Here is a 21,543-nt window from a genome sequence, read left to right on the forward strand (position 1 = left end):
TTCTCGTGTATAAGACTAGGTTTTTCACCCCCCAAATCAAGTGTCAAATTGGGGCTCCTCTTCTACAGGGGGAGTGCTGAGGGGGGACGGGCGCTTGGTTGTAGCTGCCAGGAGGAGATTCCTAGCCATGATTTCTTTGCTGTGGAAAGGGCTGTTGTCGACTGGCAGACGATAGGTGACTTGGTGGTTGATGCCTGCAACTGTGCAATTTGATTAATGGCTCCCTCCCCCCAAATAAAACTCAACCACTCTGGGCAACCCCTCCCCAAAAAAGCTTAACAAGTCTTGGCAATCTGCCCCCATTTCTAAATTTTGAGTGCCCAAAAATATGGAGCGTCTTATATATGGGGGCGTGTTATACATGGAAAAATACGGTACCTTTCCCTCTCATCTGCCTCATTTACTCACCCCTCTCTCTCTTTCTTTCTGAAGAACTCTCTGATGAAAACTTCGAGTTCCTGTGGATGGGTAAGAAAATGCTGGGGGGAGGAAGAACAATGCCAGAAGCTTTGGAGAGGATGGATGAAAGGGAGATTTTGGACACCATCCTCCAACACCTCCAGACATCTCCCCAGGTGTGTGTGATGCAGGGTGGATTTGATTGAAATCAAATCAATTTAAAACATATTTTTACATTCTTGCTTGTATAATCTTAATATTTACAACCAGATGAAGGTTTCATTTTGGGAATAATAAATTTCCAGAGTAGTTTTTACTACTGATTTGGTTATACTGTTAGAAATGCATAGACAAATAATTATGAAATTATTGTGGGGTATAATAAGTTAACTGTGTACAGACGCTTCAGGTTACATACGCTTCAGGTTACCGACTCCGCTAACCCAGAAATAGTACCTCGTGTTAAGAACTGCCATCGGCTCAGGGGCGAGAGGGGAAAAGCCGGGTGGATTACAGAGAGCCCCCAAAGATCGTGGGAAGCAGCAGTTCCTCAGCGGAGGAAGGAGAGGAGATGCAGGGGTCGGAGGAGGCAAGGTGGTGCCTGGACACCTTGCCTGAGCAAAGCGGGGAGGAGGGGGGTCCCCCATTACCCAAGCCTTCCTTGCGCAGTAGGCTTCCGCGCAGAGAGGGGAGGCACAGACTGGGCGCCAAGAAATTACTCTGCTGGGGAAGGTTGAAGGGCCGCCCACTCTCAGATTCTGCCCGTGAATGAGCAAGACAGGGAATAGAGGCGCTCTGCATTCTAAAAGTTTTGATCACTAAGAAGAAAGCTTGAAAACTGACTCTTGAGCCATATTGCCTGATTGCTCTCAAGCAACCAACCGATACCTCTAACAGTGGTGCTTCAGGTTAAGAACAGTTTCAGGTTAAGAACAGACCTCCGGAACGAATTAAGTTCTTAACCTGAGGTACCATTGTATATTTGGACAACTTTTCTGCTGTACCTTATTGGAAGGAGAAAAATAATCATTTCCTTAATAAGAATTTAAACAATTTATTTAACTAAAACAATAATGAAGCCTTATTTCGCCAGGGAATCGTTGTGCCCGCGTCCCCAGGACCAAAGAAAGAGTAAAATAACACCAGGAAAGTTTCTTCTTTGGAGAAAAGGGTTTTATCTGTGCACAGAGACAGCCAGCAGAATATAGTTTCTGAAATCTGACTGCAAAGTAATACACATCAGCAAACTTTCTTATACCTGAAAGCATTCACCCATCTCTCAGACCTCCCCCAAAACTTCCCCAATCAGCTGGCAAGTTTTCACTTATTCCCTTTTAGGGCATATCTATATTGCTTGCTAAGCAGTCCCTCGTGTGCCTTTTCTGCTTGCTTAGCAGTCCCTCCCCTCTCCTTCGTACACGTGTCCTTTTTTTGCTAGCTAAGCAGCGCCTTGTACGTGTCTATTCTTATCTTGCATTACTGAAGCAGGAAGCACAAGGCAGGAAATGGCCCCATAGCCTGTCTGGTCAAATTTAGCTTGCAACTGTGGGTCTAGCTAGCTGCTTAACCACAAATGCAGAAGTAAATTTAATGCAGAAACTGACTATGTGTAGTTAATATGAAGATTAACCCTTCAATAACATTATAGCTTATATATCCATGATGTAGTTAAACATCTTTTTAAAAAAAATTCTTAGACTAAATTTTAGCATATATGAAAAACTTAAAATAAATCCTTACTTCCCAGTGAATAGCCTTTGGACTATAATGCAACTTAAATAGAAAAATATATTCCGAAAGATTTTTCCTCTAAAAGCATTTTATTTTAGAAATCCAATTTAATTTTTTTAAAAAATGTGATTTAAATCAAAGAAATCCATTAAAAATAATAATGGGTCATTGATTTTTATCCACCCTGGTCTGATGTTGCGCAGCGTGAACCAGGATTTCCCAACCTGGTGCCCTCTCAATGTTCTGGACCATATGCTGCCTGGGGCTGGTGGGAGCATGTAGAAGGGTTCAAGTTGAGGGGAACTGCCGTTAACGATCACAGACAAAGGCAAACTTGGCCCTCCAGCTGCTTTGGGACTACAGCTCCCATCATCCCTAGCTAACAGGACCAGCAGGTCAGGGGTGATGGGCATTGGAGTCCCCAAACAGCTGGAGGGCCGTGTTTGCCTAGGCCTGAACTATTGGGAGCCCAGCTTGGAGGAAGGAGACGACTTTCCGCTGGTGAGAAGGAGTGGCAACCGCCAGTCTGGGGGGGGGGGCTTGAAAAGAGGACCAGGCAAACTTGGGGAAGCAGAGAAGACGATCAGTGCAGGATCTGTAGACCGGAAGAAGAACCAATCCATGAACTTGATTTGGTGGGGTGACTTGGACCCCAGGAAATGTTGCATGTTTTTTTCTTTATTCAGAAGCATTCCTGCCTCCAACAGTGGAGGAAGAGCAATTGGGACATGCTGAACTTGTCAACTTTCAAATTCCCCAAATGAGGAATACTAAAGAGTTGTAATAGGGACGCGGGTGGCACTGTGGGTTAAACCACTCTGCTGCTTGGGCTTGCCGATCGGAAGGTTGGCGGTTCGAATCCCTGCGATGGGGTGAGCTCCCGTTGTTCAGTCCCAGCTCCTGCCCACCTAGCAGTTCAAAAGCACATAGTGCAAGTAAATAAATAAATAAATAAATAAATAAATAATAATATATTTATATCCAATCCCTCCCCAGCCGAAGCCAGTACTGCTCCGGCTGGAAGGTAAACGGCATTTCCGTGTGCTGCTCTGGTTTCACCAGAAGCGACTTAGTCATGCTGGCCACATGACCTGGAAAAACTGTCTGCAGAAGCGGACAAATGCCGGCTCCCTCGGCCTTAAAGCGAGATGAGCTTTAAGCCCAGAGTCATTTGCGACTGGACTTAATTGTCAGGGGTCCCTTTACCTTTACCTTTAAAGAGTTGTAACATGACTTGGTTGTATAATCTTAATATTTACAACCAGATGAAGGTTTCATTTTGGGAATAATAAATTTCCAGAGTAGTTTTTACTACTGATTTGGTTATACTGTTAGAAATGCATAGACAAATAATTATGAAATTATTGTGGGGTATAATAAGTTAACTGTGTACAGACGCTTCAGGTTACATACGCTTCAGGTTACCGACTCCGCTAACCCAGAAATAGTACCTCGTGTTAAGAACTGCCATCGGCTCAGGGGCGAGAGGGGAAAAGCCGGGTGGATTACAGAGAGCCCCCAAAGATCGTGGGAAGCAGCAGTTCCTCAGCGGAGGAAGGAGAGGAGATGCAGGGGTCGGAGGAGGCAAGGTGGTGCCTGGACACCTTGCCTGAGCAAAGCGGGGAGGAGGGGGGGTCCCCCATTACCCAAGCCTTCCTTGCGCAGTAGGCTTCCGCGCAGAGAGGGGAGGCACAGACTGGGCGCCAAGAAATTACTCTGCTGGGGAAGGTTGAAGGGCCGCCCACTCTCAGATTCTGCCCGTGAATGAGCAAGACAGGGAATAGAGGCGCTCTGCATTCTAAAAGTTTTGATCACTAAGAAGAAAGCTTGAAAACTGACTCTTGAGCCATATTGCCTGATTGCTCTCAAGCAACCAACCGATACCTCTAACAGTGGTGCTTCAGGTTAAGAACAGTTTCAGGTTAAGAACAGACCTCCGGAACGAATTAAGTTCTTAACCTGAGGTACCATTGTATATTTGGACAACTTTTCTGCTGTACCTTATTGGAAGGAGAAAAATAATCATTTCCTTAATAAGAATTTAAACAATTTATTTAACTAAAACAATAATGAAGCCTTATTTCGCCAGGGAATCGTTGTGCCCGCGTCCCCAGGACCAAAGAAAGAGTAAAATAACACCAGGAAAGTTTCTTCTTTGGAGAAAAGGGTTTTATCTGTGCACAGAGACAGCCAGCAGAATATAGTTTCTGAAATCTGACTGCAAAGTAATACACATCAGCAAACTTTCTTATACCTGAAAGCATTCACCCATCTCTCAGACCTCCCCCAAAACTTCCCCAATCAGCTGGCAAGTTTTCACTTATTCCCTTTTAGGGCATATCTATATTGCTTGCTAAGCAGTCCCTCGTGTGCCTTTTCTGCTTGCTTAGCAGTCCCTCCCCTCTCCTTCGTACACGTGTCCTTTTTTTGCTAGCTAAGCAGCGCCTTGTACGTGTCTATTCTTATCTTGCATTACTGAAGCAGGAAGCACAAGGCAGGAAATGGCCCCATAGCCTGTCTGGTCAAATTTAGCTTGCAACTGTGGGTCTAGCTAGCTGCTTAACCACAAATGCAGAAGTAAATTTAATGCAGAAACTGACAATGTGTAGTTAATATGAAGATTAACCCTTCAATAACATTATAGCTTATATATCCATGATGTAGTTAAACATCTTTTTAAAAAAAATTCTTAGACTAAATTTTAGCATATATGAAAAACTTAAAATAAATCCTTACTTCCCAGTGAATAGCCTTTGGACTATAATGCAACTTAAATAGAAAAATATATTCCGAAAGATTTTTCCTCTAAAAGCATTTTATTTTAGAAATCCAATTTAATTTTTTTAAAAAATGTGATTTAAATCAAAGAAATCCATTAAAAATAATAATGGGTCATTGATTTTTATCCACCCTGGTCTGATGTTGCGCAGCGTGAACCAGGATTTCCCAACCTGGTGCCCTCTCAATGTTCTGGACCATATGCTGCCTGGGGCTGGTGGGAGCATGTAGAAGGGTTCAAGTTGAGGGGAACTGCCGTTAACGATCACAGACAAAGGCAAACTTGGCCCTCCAGCTGCTTTGGGACTACAGCTCCCATCATCCCTAGCTAACAGGACCAGCAGGTCAGGGGTGATGGGCATTGGAGTCCCCAAACAGCTGGAGGGCCGTGTTTGCCTAGGCCTGAACTATTGGGAGCCCAGCTTGGAGGAAGGAGACGACTTTCCGCTGGTGAGAAGGAGTGGCAACCGCCAGTCTGGGGGGGGGGGGCTTGAAAAGAGGACCAGGCAAACTTGGGGAAGCAGAGAAGACGATCAGTGCAGGATCTGTAGACCGGAAGAAGAACCAATCCATGAACTTGATTTGGTGGGGTGACTTGGACCCCAGGAAATGTTGCATGTTTTTTTCTTTATTCAGAAGCATTCCTGCCTCCAACAGTGGAGGAAGAGCAATTGGGACATGCTGAACTTGTCAACTTTCAAATTCCCCAAATGAGGAATACTAAAGAGTTGTAATAGGGACGCGGGTGGCACTGTGGGTTAAACCACTCTGCTGCTTGGGCTTGCCGATCGGAAGGTTGGCGGTTCGAATCCCTGCGATGGGGTGAGCTCCCGTTGTTCAGTCCCAGCTCCTGCCCACCTAGCAGTTCAAAAGCACATAGTGCAAGTAAATAAATAAATAAATAAATAAATAAATAATAATATATTTATATCCAATCCCTCCCCAGCCGAAGCCAGTACTGCTCCGGCTGGAAGGTAAACGGCATTTCCGTGTGCTGCTCTGGTTTCACCAGAAGCGACTTAGTCATGCTGGCCACATGACCTGGAAAAACTGTCTGCAGAAGCCGACAAATGCCGGCTCCCTCGGCCTTAAAGCGAGATGAGCTTTAAGCCCAGAGTCATTTGCGACTGGACTTAATTGTCAGGGGTCCCTTTACCTTTACCTTTAAAGAGTTGTAACATGACTTGGTTGTATAATCTTAATATTTACAACCAGATGAAGGTTTCATTTTGGGAATAATAAATTTCCAGAGTAGTTTTTACTACTGATTTGGTTATACTGTTAGAAATGCATAGACAAATAATTATGAAATTATTGTGGGGTATAATAAGTTAACTGTGTACAGACGCTTCAGGTTACATACGCTTCAGGTTACCGACTCCGCTAACCCAGAAATAGTACCTCGTGTTAAGAACTGCCATCGGCTCAGGGGCGAGAGGGGAAAAGCCGGGTGGATTACAGAGAGCCCCCAAAGATCGTGGGAAGCAGCAGTTCCTCAGCGGAGGAAGGAGAGGAGATGCAGGGGTCGGAGGAGGCAAGGTGGTGCCTGGACACCTTGCCTGAGCAAAGCGGGGAGGAGGGGGGTCCCCCATTACCCAAGCCTTCCTTGCGCAGTAGGCTTCCGCGCAGAGAGGGGAGGCACAGACTGGGCGCCAAGAAATTACTCTGCTGGGGAAGGTTGAAGGGCCGCCCACTCTCAGATTCTGCCCGTGAATGAGCAAGACAGGGAATAGAGGCGCTCTGCATTCTAAAAGTTTTGATCACTAAGAAGAAAGCTTGAAAACTGACTCTTGAGCCATATTGCCTGATTGCTCTCAAGCAACCAACCGATACCTCTAACAGTGGTGCTTCAGGTTAAGAACAGTTTCAGGTTAAGAACAGACCTCCGGAACGAATTAAGTTCTTAACCTGAGGTACCATTGTATATTTGGACAACTTTTCTGCTGTACCTTATTGGAAGGAGAAAAATAATCATTTCCTTAATAAGAATTTAAACAATTTATTTAACTAAAACAATAATGAAGCCTTATTTCGCCAGGGAATCGTTGTGCCCGCGTCCCCAGGACCAAAGAAAGAGTAAAATAACACCAGGAAAGTTTCTTCTTTGGAGAAAAGGGTTTTATCTGTGCACAGAGACAGCCAGCAGAATATAGTTTCTGAAATCTGACTGCAAAGTAATACACATCAGCAAACTTTCTTATACCTGAAAGCATTCACCCATCTCTCAGACCTCCCCCAAAACTTCCCCAATCAGCTGGCAAGTTTTCACTTATTCCCTTTTAGGGCATATCTATATTGCTTGCTAAGCAGTCCCTCGTGTGCCTTTTCTGCTTGCTTAGCAGTCCCTCCCCTCTCCTTCGTACACGTGTCCTTTTTTTGCTAGCTAAGCAGCGCCTTGTACGTGTCTATTCTTATCTTGCATTACTGAAGCAGGAAGCACAAGGCAGGAAATGGCCCCATAGCCTGTCTGGTCAAATTTAGCTTGCAACTGTGGGTCTAGCTAGCTGCTTAACCACAAATGCAGAAGTAAATTTAATGCAGAAACTGACAATGTGTAGTTAATATGAAGATTAACCCTTCAATAACATTATAGCTTATATATCCATGATGTAGTTAAACATCTTTTTAAAAAAAATTCTTAGACTAAATTTTAGCATATATGAAAAACTTAAAATAAATCCTTACTTCCCAGTGAATAGCCTTTGGACTATAATGCAACTTAAATAGAAAAATATATTCCGAAAGATTTTTCCTCTAAAAGCATTTTATTTTAGAAATCCAATTTAATTTTTTTAAAAAATGTGATTTAAATCAAAGAAATCCATTAAAAATAATAATGGGTCATTGATTTTTATCCACCCTGGTCTGATGTTGCGCAGCGTGAACCAGGATTTCCCAACCTGGTGCCCTCTCAATGTTCTGGACCATATGCTGCCTGGGGCTGGTGGGAGCATGTAGAAGGGTTCAAGTTGAGGGGAACTGCCGTTAACGATCACAGACAAAGGCAAACTTGGCCCTCCAGCTGCTTTGGGACTACAGCTCCCATCATCCCTAGCTAACAGGACCAGCAGGTCAGGGGTGATGGGCATTGGAGTCCCCAAACAGCTGGAGGGCCGTGTTTGCCTAGGCCTGAACTATTGGGAGCCCAGCTTGGAGGAAGGAGACGACTTTCCGCTGGTGAGAAGGAGTGGCAACCGCCAGTCTGGGGGGGGGGGGCTTGAAAAGAGGACCAGGCAAACTTGGGGAAGCAGAGAAGACGATCAGTGCAGGATCTGTAGACCGGAAGAAGAACCAATCCATGAACTTGATTTGGTGGGGTGACTTGGACCCCAGGAAATGTTGCATGTTTTTTTCTTTATTCAGAAGCATTCCTGCCTCCAACAGTGGAGGAAGAGCAATTGGGACATGCTGAACTTGTCAACTTTCAAATTCCCCAAATGAGGAATACTAAAGAGTTGTAATAGGGACGCGGGTGGCACTGTGGGTTAAACCACTCTGCTGCTTGGGCTTGCCGATCGGAAGGTTGGCGGTTCGAATCCCTGCGATGGGGTGAGCTCCCGTTGTTCAGTCCCAGCTCCTGCCCACCTAGCAGTTCAAAAGCACATAGTGCAAGTAAATAAATAAATAAATAAATAAATAAATAAATAAATAAATAATATATTTATATCCAATCCCTCCCCAGCCGAAGCCAGTACTGATCCGGCTGGAAGGTAAACGGCATTTCCGTGTGCTGCTCTGGTTTCACCAGAAGCGACTTAGTCATGCTGGCCACATGACCTGGAAAAACTGTCTGCAGAAGCGGACAAATGCCGGCTCCCTCGGCCTTAAAGCGAGATGAGCTTTAAGCCCAGAGTCATTTGCGACTGGACTTAATTGTCAGGGGTCCCTTTACCTTTACCTTTAAAGAGTTGTAACATGACTTGGGAATTCAGAAGATGTGTAAAATTGCATACAAATCATTAAAACAATTGCCTAGTACTTGCAATCTATTATTATTATTTAGTATTACCCGACATTTTCAGACGCTAAAATTGAAATTCTTTGGTTTTCCAAAAGCAGTTGATGTAGCTGGTGGGGTCTCCTCCCTGTGACTCACCCAAACCTTCCCCAACCCTTAGAATGCCCTCTATAGATATTATGGACTCAAGCTGCGGGATTCCAGGAGCGCAGAGACAGTCCACCAGTACCTGCACTTACTCCTGAGGTTGGCTCTCGAAGAGGAAGCAGACAGAGAGGTGAGTGAATGTGTGGGACCGTGACTGTGCTCACACGGAGACTCTCCACCTCCAGCAGTGTCCTGGAAGAGCCTCCTCCTTCTGAACCCTCCTGCTTCAAGCGCCTCCCCAGTGTCCCACCACCACAATCCAGGGTCCCCCACTCTTACTCATCCAGCCAGTCCCTGACATTACCCCACAGACCCCACCAGCCCTCTGTCCTGATTTCCGGATTGGTCTCTGCTCGTGCCCACCCGGTCACCCCCTCAAAGGAGGAACAGTTTTTCAGCATTCAACATATCTGGGGCAGATTTGTTTAGTTTTGGGTTCGATCAGAGCAGCCAACAAGTGGCCCTCAATCAGTGGCGTAGCGTGGGGGGTGCCAGGGGTGCCAGCCGCACCGGGCGCAACTTCTGGGGGGGCACGCTCGCTGCCTCTGGAGTTGCAGAAGAGCCTCGGGCGCAGGCTGTAGCTGGCAGCGGCTCTCAGCGCTCGCCGCGGTCCCCGCGCGTCAGGGCCACAGAGGGCGTGCCAGGCAGCCCCTCCTCACCGACGGGCAGCGTTCGCCTGCGGGGCTCGGCCAGCGCGCTGGGCTGGCCGCGTGGAGTCGCCGAGGAGCCGCCGCCTGCCATGCCGCCCTGGCTGCTTCAACCGCGTCCGACAGCCGGCTCGAGGCTCCTTCCGGCCGGGTCTCCCGACGGGGCGCTGCGGGCGGAGGCTCCGGCACCAAGCGCCACGCGCCCAGGCTCGGGTCGCTGTCTGGACGCGCGCAGCCCGCGAAACGCGCCATCGGCGGTGCTCTAGTGCCTGCGCGCCAAGACCGCCCACCCGCCCCGACGGGGCCCCCCACCCGCACCGGAGGCCGGCCGACGCACTGGCCCCAGAGCCGCCCCCTCCCCGCGCCAGAAAGAAGCCGCGTCGGGACTAGCCGGGCCGGGGAGGGAGATTGAGAAGGCTGCGCCGCGACGCCCAAAGACGTGCGTCTTGGCGTATTAATGACCATGGTTAGGTGTTAGGGGGCGCAAATTACTTGCCTTGCCCCGGGTTAGGGGGCGCAAATTACTTGCGTTGCCCCGGGTGCTGATAACCCACGCTGCGCCGCTGCCCTCAATGCCTTTCTTGGCAGCCCTCAGCAACCTTGGAGGCACCCCTACACACCTGTAGGCCTTGCACCGCCTTCCCAAAGCTGGGTAAGGAGGTGCTGGGCTTGGGGAAGGAGGCAGGTGTGATCTGTCAGGGTCCTAGAGTCCTCAGTTAGCTCTTTCCCACCTTTGGCAAGAAGGTGGGAAGGCGCTAGGTCCCACCAGAGCCTCGTGCCTCCTTCCCAAAACCCAGCGCCTCACCTGCCTACCTTTGGGAATGTTGGCCTTGCTCCCCTCTCCCACATGACAAGTCAGTGTGCAGCCCACAGGTTCTGTGCTGAACTACTCTTGTGGCCCACTTGGTATGAGAAATTGGAGCACCCTGGTTTAGATGGTGCATATTCCTGCTCTGGCGCCTTTGGGTGAGGGGTGGATTACAAATACTTCCAGTGTATAAATGATGCATTTTAATGTAGTTGGGTGTTTAATGAAGCCAAGAACTGTATCACAAGATTCGAAAATGTCAGAATGCAAGGCATCCTTGCATTGCAAGCTGCACATGAGTCTGGGAGGTGTGGTCTGGTCAGTTCACATCAGAATCCACAAAAATATTGTTCTTCAAACCACCCCTATTATTATCCAGGATGAAAGAATCTGTTCAAATTGGTTCTCTAAGTGTCTCATTTCCCCACTCTTAAATTTGGTTCCCCACATTTTGCAGCAATCTGCTTACAGAATCACATTTATCCTCCGTCCCTCATGATCAGCTTAGCTTAATGGTTGCCATCAATTTCATTTTAATTGATTTTAATTAATTTTTATAATGAAATTGTCAGAGCTGCTTCCAGATCCTAGCTCACAGAGGATCACGCTAGCCAGCGATCATTAAGTAAAAGTCTTTATTGAGTTACAGTTTCCATTCTCAAGCTGCTGCGTGCAACTCTACGTCTAATGGCTAGATCGGCGAAGCTCCGTCTGAGTCTCCGCCCCTTGTGCACCAACTTAATATCCTAGCCCTGCTCCACCTTTTCCGCCTGACTGCTCTCCTCTGGGTCCCTCTGCCCCCCGGGGTCTCTTCCTTCCTGGATTCTTCTGACGCCGACCCCCCGGACCCTCCTGTCTCCTTGCGCCGGGCTTTAGGACCTGGCTCTCTTTCAGGGCTGCCTACTGCGTCACTTTCCTGTGCATTTGAACTTGGCGCGCGCGCCCAACCTTCCACTTTCCGTCTGACCGTTTCTTCGCTCCCCGATGGAGGTGTGGCCACTCCTGACTCATGCCCTCCCTCCTGTTGTGAGCTGCCAGCGCTTGCTCCCTGGCTCCCTTCCTCTTCCCTGCTCTCTGGCGGTGACGCTGGTCCCGATTTCCAACTGCTCTCCTCTGAGTCCCCTCTGGCTCTCTCTTCCTGGGGTGCCCCCCTAGACTCCCCCCTTGCCCTGGCCACTGGTGCTCCTTTCTGTGAATCTTCTGATTCACTGGAAAGACTCAGAGATCTCGGGTCGTCGTCATCACTCATCTTTTCTTCTGCCTCCTCCCCCTCGCTCTCTGTTTCCTCCCTTGCCCTCGCCTCTGCTCCTGAACCCCTGACAGAAATGTTTTTAGAATGTTGTACTATTTTATTGTTGTTAGCCGCCCTGAGCCCGGCTTTGGCTGGGGAGGGTGGGATATAAATAAAATTTATTACTATTATTATTATCACTAATTGCCATCAAGAAAACGACATGTTTGACATGCCTCATTCTCTCTAGGGAATTTCTGAGGCTATCGGTGTGGCTTCAAGCACCCATATTTCCCAGGTGCTGGTGGCAGTGCGGGATTTTGGCCGCGCAGCCATTAAAAGGAAGACTGAGACGTCTGAGGTAAGGGTGTGAAGTGAGGAAGGAGCATAGCAAGAGTGTAGGTCAGCCACCCCCAGCCTGGTGCCCCTTCCCCATCCGTGTGTTTTGAGTTGGAACTCCCATCAGCCCCTGACAGCATGGCCAATGGTTAGACGAAGATCCTGGCAAATTGGATCCTTAGCAGCTATTTACATCCACACCAAAACATGTGAAGCAGCCTCTGGGTTCCTCTGATCTAGGAAAACAGAGCTGTGTTGGAGAAGAACAAATCCTGCCCCATTTCCAAATATGCTCTTTTTCAAGGGATGGGATCCTTACCATTCCAAAAAGGCAATTAGATCTGCTCATCCTCTCAGTATGGAAGCCAGACAACTTCCTCTGTGGGTATGTCTCAGTCATCCTTCTGAAGTGGGCTCCAGCAGTCCTGTCTCTGTGGCTCCAGATCCTAGATCTGATCTGATCCCTTGACTCAGTCAGTCAGTCAAACGGAATCGTTAGAAACCATTGGTCATCCCCAGAGTACATGCAATACAAAAGTACACTGGCCCATGCTTTTAGGTTGGTTGTCAGATAGTTGGTTGGCATTTCTTCAATAGTGGAAGCTAATGGGGGACCCCAGGGGCCTTCTAGTCCAACCCCCTCCAATGCAGGAATCTCAGCTCAAGCATCCCTGAGAGATGGCCATCCAACCTCCAACGGAGAGTCCACAACCTCCCAAGGGAGAGTGTTGTGCTGTCAGAAAGCTTTGAATGAAGAACCTCTTAGAGTTTGGAAGAGGGGACACCACTCCAACTGAGGGGAGGGAGCAGAAACCAAGAGAGAAGGCAGTCGGCAGGCTGGGAGAGGCAGAGAGAAAGAGGGGAGAGGTTTCAGCTGCATCCCGGGGCAGGGCAGCTGCCAAATTTGCTCTCGTGCAAGGGTTCTTCTGCTTACGGGAGTGCCTGCTGGCCCCATTAAACTATGTTCTAGAGTAGACCCATTGAATTTAATGAAGATGACTAAGTTAGGCCCATTCATTTCAACAGGTCTACTTGAAGCAAAGCATAGTTGAGTGTCACTCTCTGTGTTCACCTCCATATATTTGTCAATTAAGCAAATTATTACAAAGGCATAGTAACTGCGTGCGGATCTAACAGTTCCATAACCTGAGGGGGCCTTGGGGTCATGTGCCCCCGACTCTCCAATTCTCCAACCCAGCTGGAAGGGATCAGAACCTTTTCCTTCCACTTTCAGTTAACTTCCCTCAAGCTTCCGGTCTCCTTTTTGCAACTGTGCTAGAGGAGAAGGGAGCAGGAGCCGATGAGTCCAAGGCTCATTCACACAATAATAAACCATAGTTTATCACAGAGGTAACCAAAATGGTGCCCTTCAGATGCTACAGACTGCAACTCCCATCCCTCCTGACCACTGGCCATACTGGCTGAGGCTGATGGGAGCTAGAGGCCAACCTATGTTGATGCCCTCTGGTTTATTGTCACATCTGAACGCAGCCCTGAACTCTCTTGTGCTCTGCCATCCAAGAGAAATGAAACCCAGGAGTGTGGTACCCCTGGATTTTTGCTGAGAGTTGGGAAATGACCAAGGAAATTTCCCAACCCTCACTAGGGAGAAGATGAGCAGATCCACCCGGTTCATTTTAATTTTAAAAAAGCAGCTCCCATGGAAAAGAGCACCAGTGGTCAGTCTACCCTACACTGTCCTGCACTTTCTCCCTGGTTGACTGACCAAACCCAAAGAGAACACCTTCATGGTTCCTTGTCATCCTGGGGAAAAATTGACCAGTGGGGTGTCACAGGGTTCTGTCCTGGGCCCGTTGTTGTTCCACGTTTTTTTAAAAATAAATGACTTGGATGAAGGAATTGAGGGGATGCTCATCAAATTTGCAGATGACACCAAACTGGGAAGGGTAGCCAATGCCACAGAAGACAGAATCGGGATTCAAGATAACCTTAACAGATTGGAGAACTGGGCCCAAACTAACAAAATGAAATTCAGTAGGGTCAAATGTCAGGCTCTACATTTAGGCAGGAAGAACCCGATGCACATATGTAGGATGGGGGAGGCCTGGCTTGCCAGCAGTTTGAGTTTCCTGGAGGAAAAAAAATACAAAATTTGTAAGTCTGCACAACAACTTGTTGTTGTTGCTTAGTCGTTTAGTCGTGTCCGACTCTTCGTGACCCCCTGGACCAGAGCACGCCAGGCACTCCTGTCTTCCACTGCCTCCCGCAGTTTGGTCAAACTCATCGCTGGTAGCTGCGAGAACACTGTCCAGCCATCTCGTCCTCTGTTGTCCCCTTCTCCTTGCACCCTCCACCTTTCGCACAACAACTTACTGACTACTAATATTTTCCCAGCTGCTAAAAGGTCCCAAGTAAATGGTGATTTGTCTCCAATTGCACTTAAGGTTCCCAAACTCACTTTCCCCATCCTTTCCCTCCAGAATACTAGCGAGACCAATGCCAGTATCACCGCCATCCTTTGCTGCGGGCAAATGGCATTCGGGGCACGGCAGGATGAGCTCCCCCTTTTCATAGACCTCATAACACAGGAACTCCTCTTCCAATTCCAGAACAGCAGGAAGGTATGGCTCTGATTATCACACGGACTCCTGTTGTTTGTTCTCTCAGCTATACCATACTTTTCCGTGTATAAGACAAGGTGTTTTTTATTATTATTAAAAAATGATGTTTAAAAATGAGGGTCATCTTATACACAGATAGTGCATAGGGGGGACATGGGTTTGGTTGCCGCTGCAAGCCGGAGATAGTCAGTGGCTATTGTGCGTGTTATTGGTGGCTGCGGCAAGGGGTGGTGTTGACTGGCTGTCGCTGCGGAAATTGGGAAGGCGGTTGGCGGTTTCTGCCGGCGAGGGACAGACAATAGGTGGGTTTTGCGACGTGTGTAAGTGGCAGCATAGGTCCAGCGGGTGAGCAATTTTTGGAATCCCCTCCCCCCAAATAGCTGAACAACTGTGGGTAATCCTCCCTTCCAAAAGCTCAGCAACTCTGGGCAATCCTCCCCCCCCCATTTTCTTAATTGGGAGTCCCCCCTAATAGGGGGTCTCTTATACATGAAAAAATACGGTACATCCTGCCTTTCTCCTGTCATATTACTCCAGGAGGTGTGCAACCATTTCCCCCGTGGTCACCATCCAGGCACTGAGCAGACCTCCTGAGCTCCGTCAAGGTCCTTGCACCACATTGCCTTCAGACTGTGCCCTAGGGCAGGGTCTTTGGCTTCATCCACCAAAGGGTTGTAGACTGGGGTGTATACTGGCTCCACCCTTAGGACCAGATGGGGCATTACAGTGGTACCTTGGTTCTCAAACTTGATCCATTCTGAAACCAAAGTGTTCCAAACCAAGGCACGCTTTCCCATAGAAAGTAATGCAAAATGGATTAATTCTTTCCAGACTTTTTAAAAAGAAACCCTAAAACAGCAATTCAACATGAATTTAACTATCTAACAAGACCATTTCTGGGTTAGGGTTAGGGTAAGGATTAGAATTAGGGTTAGGGTCAGTGTGGCTTTATGTTTCCTTGTGATTTTGATTCAAACTCAATTTTACAAAATCCCTTCTCCTTTCAGAACGAGGATTTGAAGAAGAGCTTTATGAAGGCAGCAACTCTAACAACCGAGGCGCTTCTGCAATCGAATGTGGGACATGTCACCTTCCCCCACAAAGAGGAGCTCACCTTCTGCATCATAGTGAGTAAAAAGAAAAAGAAAAAAAAGAGGGGGAATCTCCTGGGGTTTCTTTTCAGAGCGTTTTTTCTTAAAAATAGCTGTGTAGGTCTAGCTCTGGGTTGCATGTTCTGACCATCTGGCCCCAAACCATTTCTGGGTGGTCACCTTCTGCTCCAGCTGAAGTTTCCAAACCCTCTTGAAAGGCAGCCCTCCATTGTGGCAACCTCAGCAGGCTGTCACCAGCGCCTAAGGAAAAGAGGCTAGGTTCTCCCCGGAGGAGAGGGCTGTCGAGGGCTCCCAGCCATGATTGCTATGTTCGACCTCCACAGAGGAAGGAAGCCATGTTTCTGCATATAGTTGCTGGAAGCCACAGGCGGGGAGAGGGCTCTTGGGGGGCTCATGGTCTGCTCCCTGGCTTCTCACAGATGTCTGGCTGGCCACTGTGGACGAGATGGGCCCTTGGCCTGGTCAAGAAGGCTGGTCTTCTGCTCTTCTTATGGGGTAGAGCTCTGCCCAGGAGAAAAAGGGATCTTCTTCCCAGATCCAGGAAGCCCACTCTTCTCCCCTAGGAGGACCCACTTGCCAATTGCAAAGAAGTTGTCAAGTGGGCTGGATAGAGAGCACACCTCAGGGCTTGGTGTGGTGGTGGCGGCAGGGATGGCGCCTCCAGGTCCCTGACATGCTGTGTGCTTCCCCACCACAGGAGGTTATCAAAGAGGAGCCAGTGGCATCACTCACCATCCTGCACCAGGCGATGGAAAACATCACTCGCCTGACGTAAGTACGGCCAGGCACAGTACATATTTCTTCACCAGGTTTATGGGCTGCTGGGTGCTGATCCTTTCCTCTCCCCTTCTTTCTCTTCTCAGTGCCTTGAGACCATGCATGGGCCCCCTGCTCCGGGCTCAGCTGATCAAGAGAACCATCCAGAAGGTCTTCCAATTGCCATCACTGCAGGTTACGAAGATCAAGGCCGGGAGCTCTGTGCCACCAACGCAGAGCCAGGTGACTGGACCTTCTGCTTCTGGAGGAAAATGGGGTTGCCAGGTTAAAGGATTTGAGGGCAAAGAGTCTGAGCCGTGTAAGCCGCAAAGAATGCTGCCTGAGACACTTGACCCATCACAATGATGTAACAGCCAGAGACTTGGGGTGTATATTTTTGATTTTAATCATGTTTCCATATTTATTGCATTTCACCTTTGCTAGAATGCATCCACGTATGATTCCTGCATGCCTGCATTTTGTGACTCTCATGCCTCCCTCCTACGCTGCATTTAATTTAATTTGTTTGCTTGTTTGTTTATCTGCTGCCCATCTGACTGGGTTACTCTCGCCACTCTGGGCGGCTTCCAACAAATTAAAACACAGCCAGACGTCAAATATTTAAAACTTCCCTATGCAGGGCTGCCTTCAGACGGAAGTATAATGATGTATCTCTCTGACACCTGATAGGAGGGTGTTCCGCGGGGTGGGCCCCCCCACCAAGGCGGCCCTCTGCCTTGGAACACCCCAAGGAAGTTGAGCCCAGTCTGGAGTCCTGTATCTTTATAGCGCAGGACCTGTAACCTTACATACATCAAGAAACGTTTGGTGTTTAGGACTCTTTGTGTGCCGTGCTTGAACCCCTGCATAAGCTTTGTTACAAATTTGGGCTAGAAGGCTCCAGAGCATATGGGATTTCCATGGGGGTCTTCAGCTTCTAAGTGCTTTTGCTTCTCTCCTTCCAGGACTGTTATCAGCAAACTGTCTACATCTGGCTCAACATGCTCACCAGCTTGCTGTCGGAGGCCCCCTCTCTGGAGACGCTGCAGGAGATATTAGTGGTAAGGGAGCCCCCAAGGTGTCAGAGCAGGGGGGAGCAGCAGACCCTCTTGAAATGATTGCACGGGGGGCATCTGTGGCCAACGCGCTGGTTGTGGGTGCTGATGGTCACGTGGGCCTCTGTTCTGCCAGCAATGCTTGTGCAAGGCACACAAGATATGTCCTCTGCTGATGGCGTATGGGGAAGGGCCGTGGCTCGGGACAGAGCATCTGTCTTGCATGCCCAAGGTCCCCGGTTCAGTCCTCAGCATCTCCAGGTGGGGCTGGGAAAAGGCTCTCTGTCTGAAAGCCCAAAGGGCCAACTGCCAGTCCTGTGGATCAATGGCGCTATAAAGATACAGGACTCCAGACTGGGCCCAAAGGGCCAACTGCCAGTCCTGTGGATCAATGGCGCTATAAAGATACAGGACTCCAGACTGGGCCCAAAGGGCCAACTGCCAGTCCTGTGGATCAAGGGCCAACTGCCAACTGCCAACTGCCAACTGCCAACCTGTGGATCAATGGCTGGGCTTGGTCTAAGGATGCTTCCTGCATTCCATTGCTATGGCTGTGGTGAGGTGTATGTTGTATTGTTGCAATTATCACACACACAAACACACCAATGACAGATTGCAGGGCGGTTCACAACATAAAAATACAAAATCAGAACAGAAAATGAATAATAAAACAAAAGCAACCCAAGAGCCAATTAATATCTAATTCTACTAATGCTTTTTTTAAAACGGCTTCTTTTTTCTGTGTCTTTAGTTGTTCTTGTTTTGTTTGTAAGCGGCCTCGAGTCCCTGTCTGGGAAAGAGGTGGGGTATTATTATTATTATTATTATTATTATTATTAATAATAATAATAATAAACAAATTGCAGCAAACTTTCTCCTTTACAAAACAACCCCTTTTTGCAATTTGTCCCCTCTATGAAGCTTTGTGAATTTGCAAACCTGGATTAAGGGTTGTCCTTCCATGTGATGACGATGATTTCTCTCTCACAGCACACAAATGGCTGGATTGACTCCACAAAAATCAGTGAGAGGCAAAGAGCAGTCAAGACCACCAACGTACTCATAAAATATGTCTCCGAGCATTTGGACTTTGATGTGAGTGACCAAGGCTTAATGCTGCAATTTCAAATCATATTGCGTTGGAAAGTTCAGGTGTGAACTAGATGAAAGCTGTATGGCATGGCCATCCCAGGGAAAGGTGCCAGCCAGTGCTATTTTTCTAGAAAAAGAGGTGCCAGGACTCACCATGAGCTCACCTCCCTCATTCTCTTATAATGGCAATAGTGCCCACCTGAGAGGTGCCAGTGTTAGCTATTTGCAGTATAGTAGCACTGCAGAGAGCTTGCTGGGGAGACCATGCATTAAAAAGGGACTCAAAAATAACTTAAACAAGGTTTTAATAACAAAAACAAAAACTCCTAAATACACCAACAACAAACCAGACCCAACCACCAACCCATCCCCCAGGGTAACGGAAGAGCTAGGGGCTGCTCCTTATATACTACACCCAAATGCTGACACAGCTTAATCAATACAACTCAGCACCTGCTGTGTTTCACAGCTGTAAAGCTGGGTCTCGTTATTTTGCTCTGGCCCTTGCTCTGGCCCCTTAAAGACATACACAACTGGTGGAACAATGATGAACCTTTACATTTAAAGAAACCATTCAACATTTCCCCTGCGGTTCATCATTGTGGAACAAAATCGTAAAGCATATTTTGTACATGTCTTTCATGAGTAACCTTTGGAAGTGCTTTAGTAAAAATGTCTGCAATTTGATTGTCACCTGGAACATATTGAAATACAATCATTTCGTCAGCAATTGGTTTCTTTACAAACTGTAAACGTAACCTTAAGACTCTAGTGCGCTGCGTATTGGTCTCTGAACACAGGATAGCAAGTCCGCTCTGGGAATCAAGGTAAACTCTTACTGGTAGTGTTACTTGCATCTGTAGGTCTGCAAATACTTGCAGATACCATTCCACATCATGAGTGGCCTGAACGCATGCACATAATTCACTCTCTGTTGTGGAGAGACAAATAATGGTTTGTGTCTGGGACTTCCATTCAAATGGACAACCGTTATAACAAAACACCATACCAGACACATCCCTGCAATTATTTTGTTCCACTGCATGAGATGCATCACAGAAAATTTCAAAACCTTTGTCAATACATGATGTAAACTGCAACCTATAATGTTTGGTATGTTTAAGGTACACTACCACTCTCTTAAGAGCAGAGAAACATTGCGTAGTGGGCTTTCCCACAAATTTTGCCAGAAAGTGAAAGGCATAAGTTATATCTGGTCTTGAGATTCTTTGAATGAAATTTAGCTTGCCTATAGCAGAACGATACAAAGTTTTGTTAGGAAATGGCTTATCTTCACCTGTAAAGGTGAAACCACACACCATAGGCGTATCCTTCCCATTTGCATTTTCTTAAACCCATTTTGAATCAATAAGTCTCATATCTGGGGTTTGTGGTACAAGAGACCAGGTGCTATGCTCTTTTAAAGAAGCTATCTCAGAGTTGATAGCTTTATACCAATTTACAACTTGGTGCTTAGGTAAATTCTGAACATCATTGTAGCTTTTTGGCTCAAAAACCGCCTTATTGGCATACACAGTATTTAAATGTTCATCTGCAATGGATGTTGTCAGAGCTGCTTCAAGATCCTAGCTCACAGAGGATCACGCTAGCCAGCGGTCATTAAGTAAAAGTCTTTATTGAGTTACAGTTTCCATTCCCAAGCTGCTGCGTGCAACTCTACGTCTAATGGCTAGATCGGCGAAGCTCCGTCTGAGTCTCCGCCCCTTGTGCACCAACTTAATATCCTAGCCCTGCTCCACCTTTTCCGCCTGACTGCTCTCCTCTGGGTCCCTCTGCCCCCCGGGGTCTCTTCCTTCCGGGATTCTTCTGACGCCGACCCCCCGGAACTCCCTGTCTCCTTGCGCCGGGCTTTAGGACCTGGCTCCCTTTCCTGGCTGCCTACTGCGTCACTTTCCTGTGCATTTGAACTTGGCGCGCGCGCCCAACCTTCCACTTTCCGTCTGACCGTTTCTTCGCTCCCCGATGGAGGTGTGGCCACTCCTGACTCGTGCCCTCCCCCCTGTTGCGAGCTGCCAGCGCTTGATCTCTGGCGCTCTTCCTCTTCCCTGCTCTCTGGCTGTGACGCTGGTCCCGATTTCCAACTGCTCTCCTCGGAGTCCCCTCTGGCCCTATCTTCCTGGGGTGTCCCCCTAGGCTCCCCCCTTGCCCTGACCACTGGTGCTCCTTTCTGTGAATCTTCTGATTCACTGGAAAGACTCGGAGATCTCGGGTCGTCGTCATCACTCATCTTTTCTTCTGCCTCCTCCCCCTCGCTCTCTGTTTCCTCCCTTGCCCTTGCCTCTGCTCCTGAACCCCTGACATCCATCCCCCCCTCGAAGCCCCCCGTTCCCCCCTCCCCTCCTTCCGGTGCGGGAACCGGGTGCTGCTGTGTCAGAGGGACGAACGTCGGATACAGTTCGCTTCCCGTGGCGGGCCTCCATCTGAAGTCTCCCGGTTCTGCCTCCCTGCTCTCGTCGACGACGGTCACCTCCGCTTCCATCTCTGTGCCGCCGTGCTCGAAACCAGGGTCGTCCCCGAAAACGTCCATGTCCGTCTCTCCCTCACTTCCTCCTGGCGGCGTTGCTCGTCCTGGACCTTCCAGCCACTTCTTGCGCCACTGCTCCTCTGGTCTATCGTCCCACCAATACGAGGGTTCTGAGGCAGATCCCGAGGGTGACCCCTCCGGGGAACGGGCGTCTCGTATCGGGTCCTCGTCCGAGTCGAACCCCCGGAACGTGCTGGCAGAAAGCGTTGGCGTGAAAAGCCAGTCGTCGAAAAAGTCTGCTGGCATTGGTCTATGTGGGAAGAGGGCATGAAACTCGTCTTTGAGCAGAGGTTCGTCCAAGGCGTAGCCCGGCACCCAGCTGTTCGCACTGGCCGGGGTGCCCTCCTTGGCGAGAAGGTATTC

General features: G+C 48.3%; 2 protein-coding genes across 2 annotated transcripts in view; one reads left to right on the forward strand and one right to left on the reverse strand.

Moving 5' to 3' along the window:
- GPN1 (GPN-loop GTPase 1) overlaps positions 1-9,742 on the reverse strand; it is a gene marked incomplete at its 5' end in the record, with an annotated part of 108,944 nt that extends 99,202 nt beyond the window's left edge. The window contains one exon of the mRNA XM_081186977.1: positions 9,739-9,742. The remainder of the gene's footprint in view (positions 1-9,738) is intronic.
- On the forward strand, positions 496-18,782 carry LOC308583197 (maestro heat-like repeat family member 5). Its single transcript, XM_081186979.1, has 8 exons — positions 496-575; positions 9,027-9,143; positions 11,950-12,060; positions 15,628-15,747; positions 16,430-16,503; positions 16,596-16,731; positions 17,454-17,549; positions 18,534-18,782. Exons 1-8 carry the CDS (start codon positions 498-500, stop codon positions 18,699-18,701), a joined length of 900 nt encoding a protein of 299 aa, XP_081043105.1. The 5' UTR covers positions 496-497; the 3' UTR covers positions 18,702-18,782.
- Positions 18,783-21,543: the final 2,761 nt, after the last annotated feature.

Source organism: Podarcis bocagei (assembly GCF_964188305.1).
Source record: "Podarcis bocagei genome assembly, chromosome: 3".
NCBI lineage: Eukaryota > Metazoa > Chordata > Lepidosauria > Squamata > Lacertidae > Podarcis > Podarcis bocagei.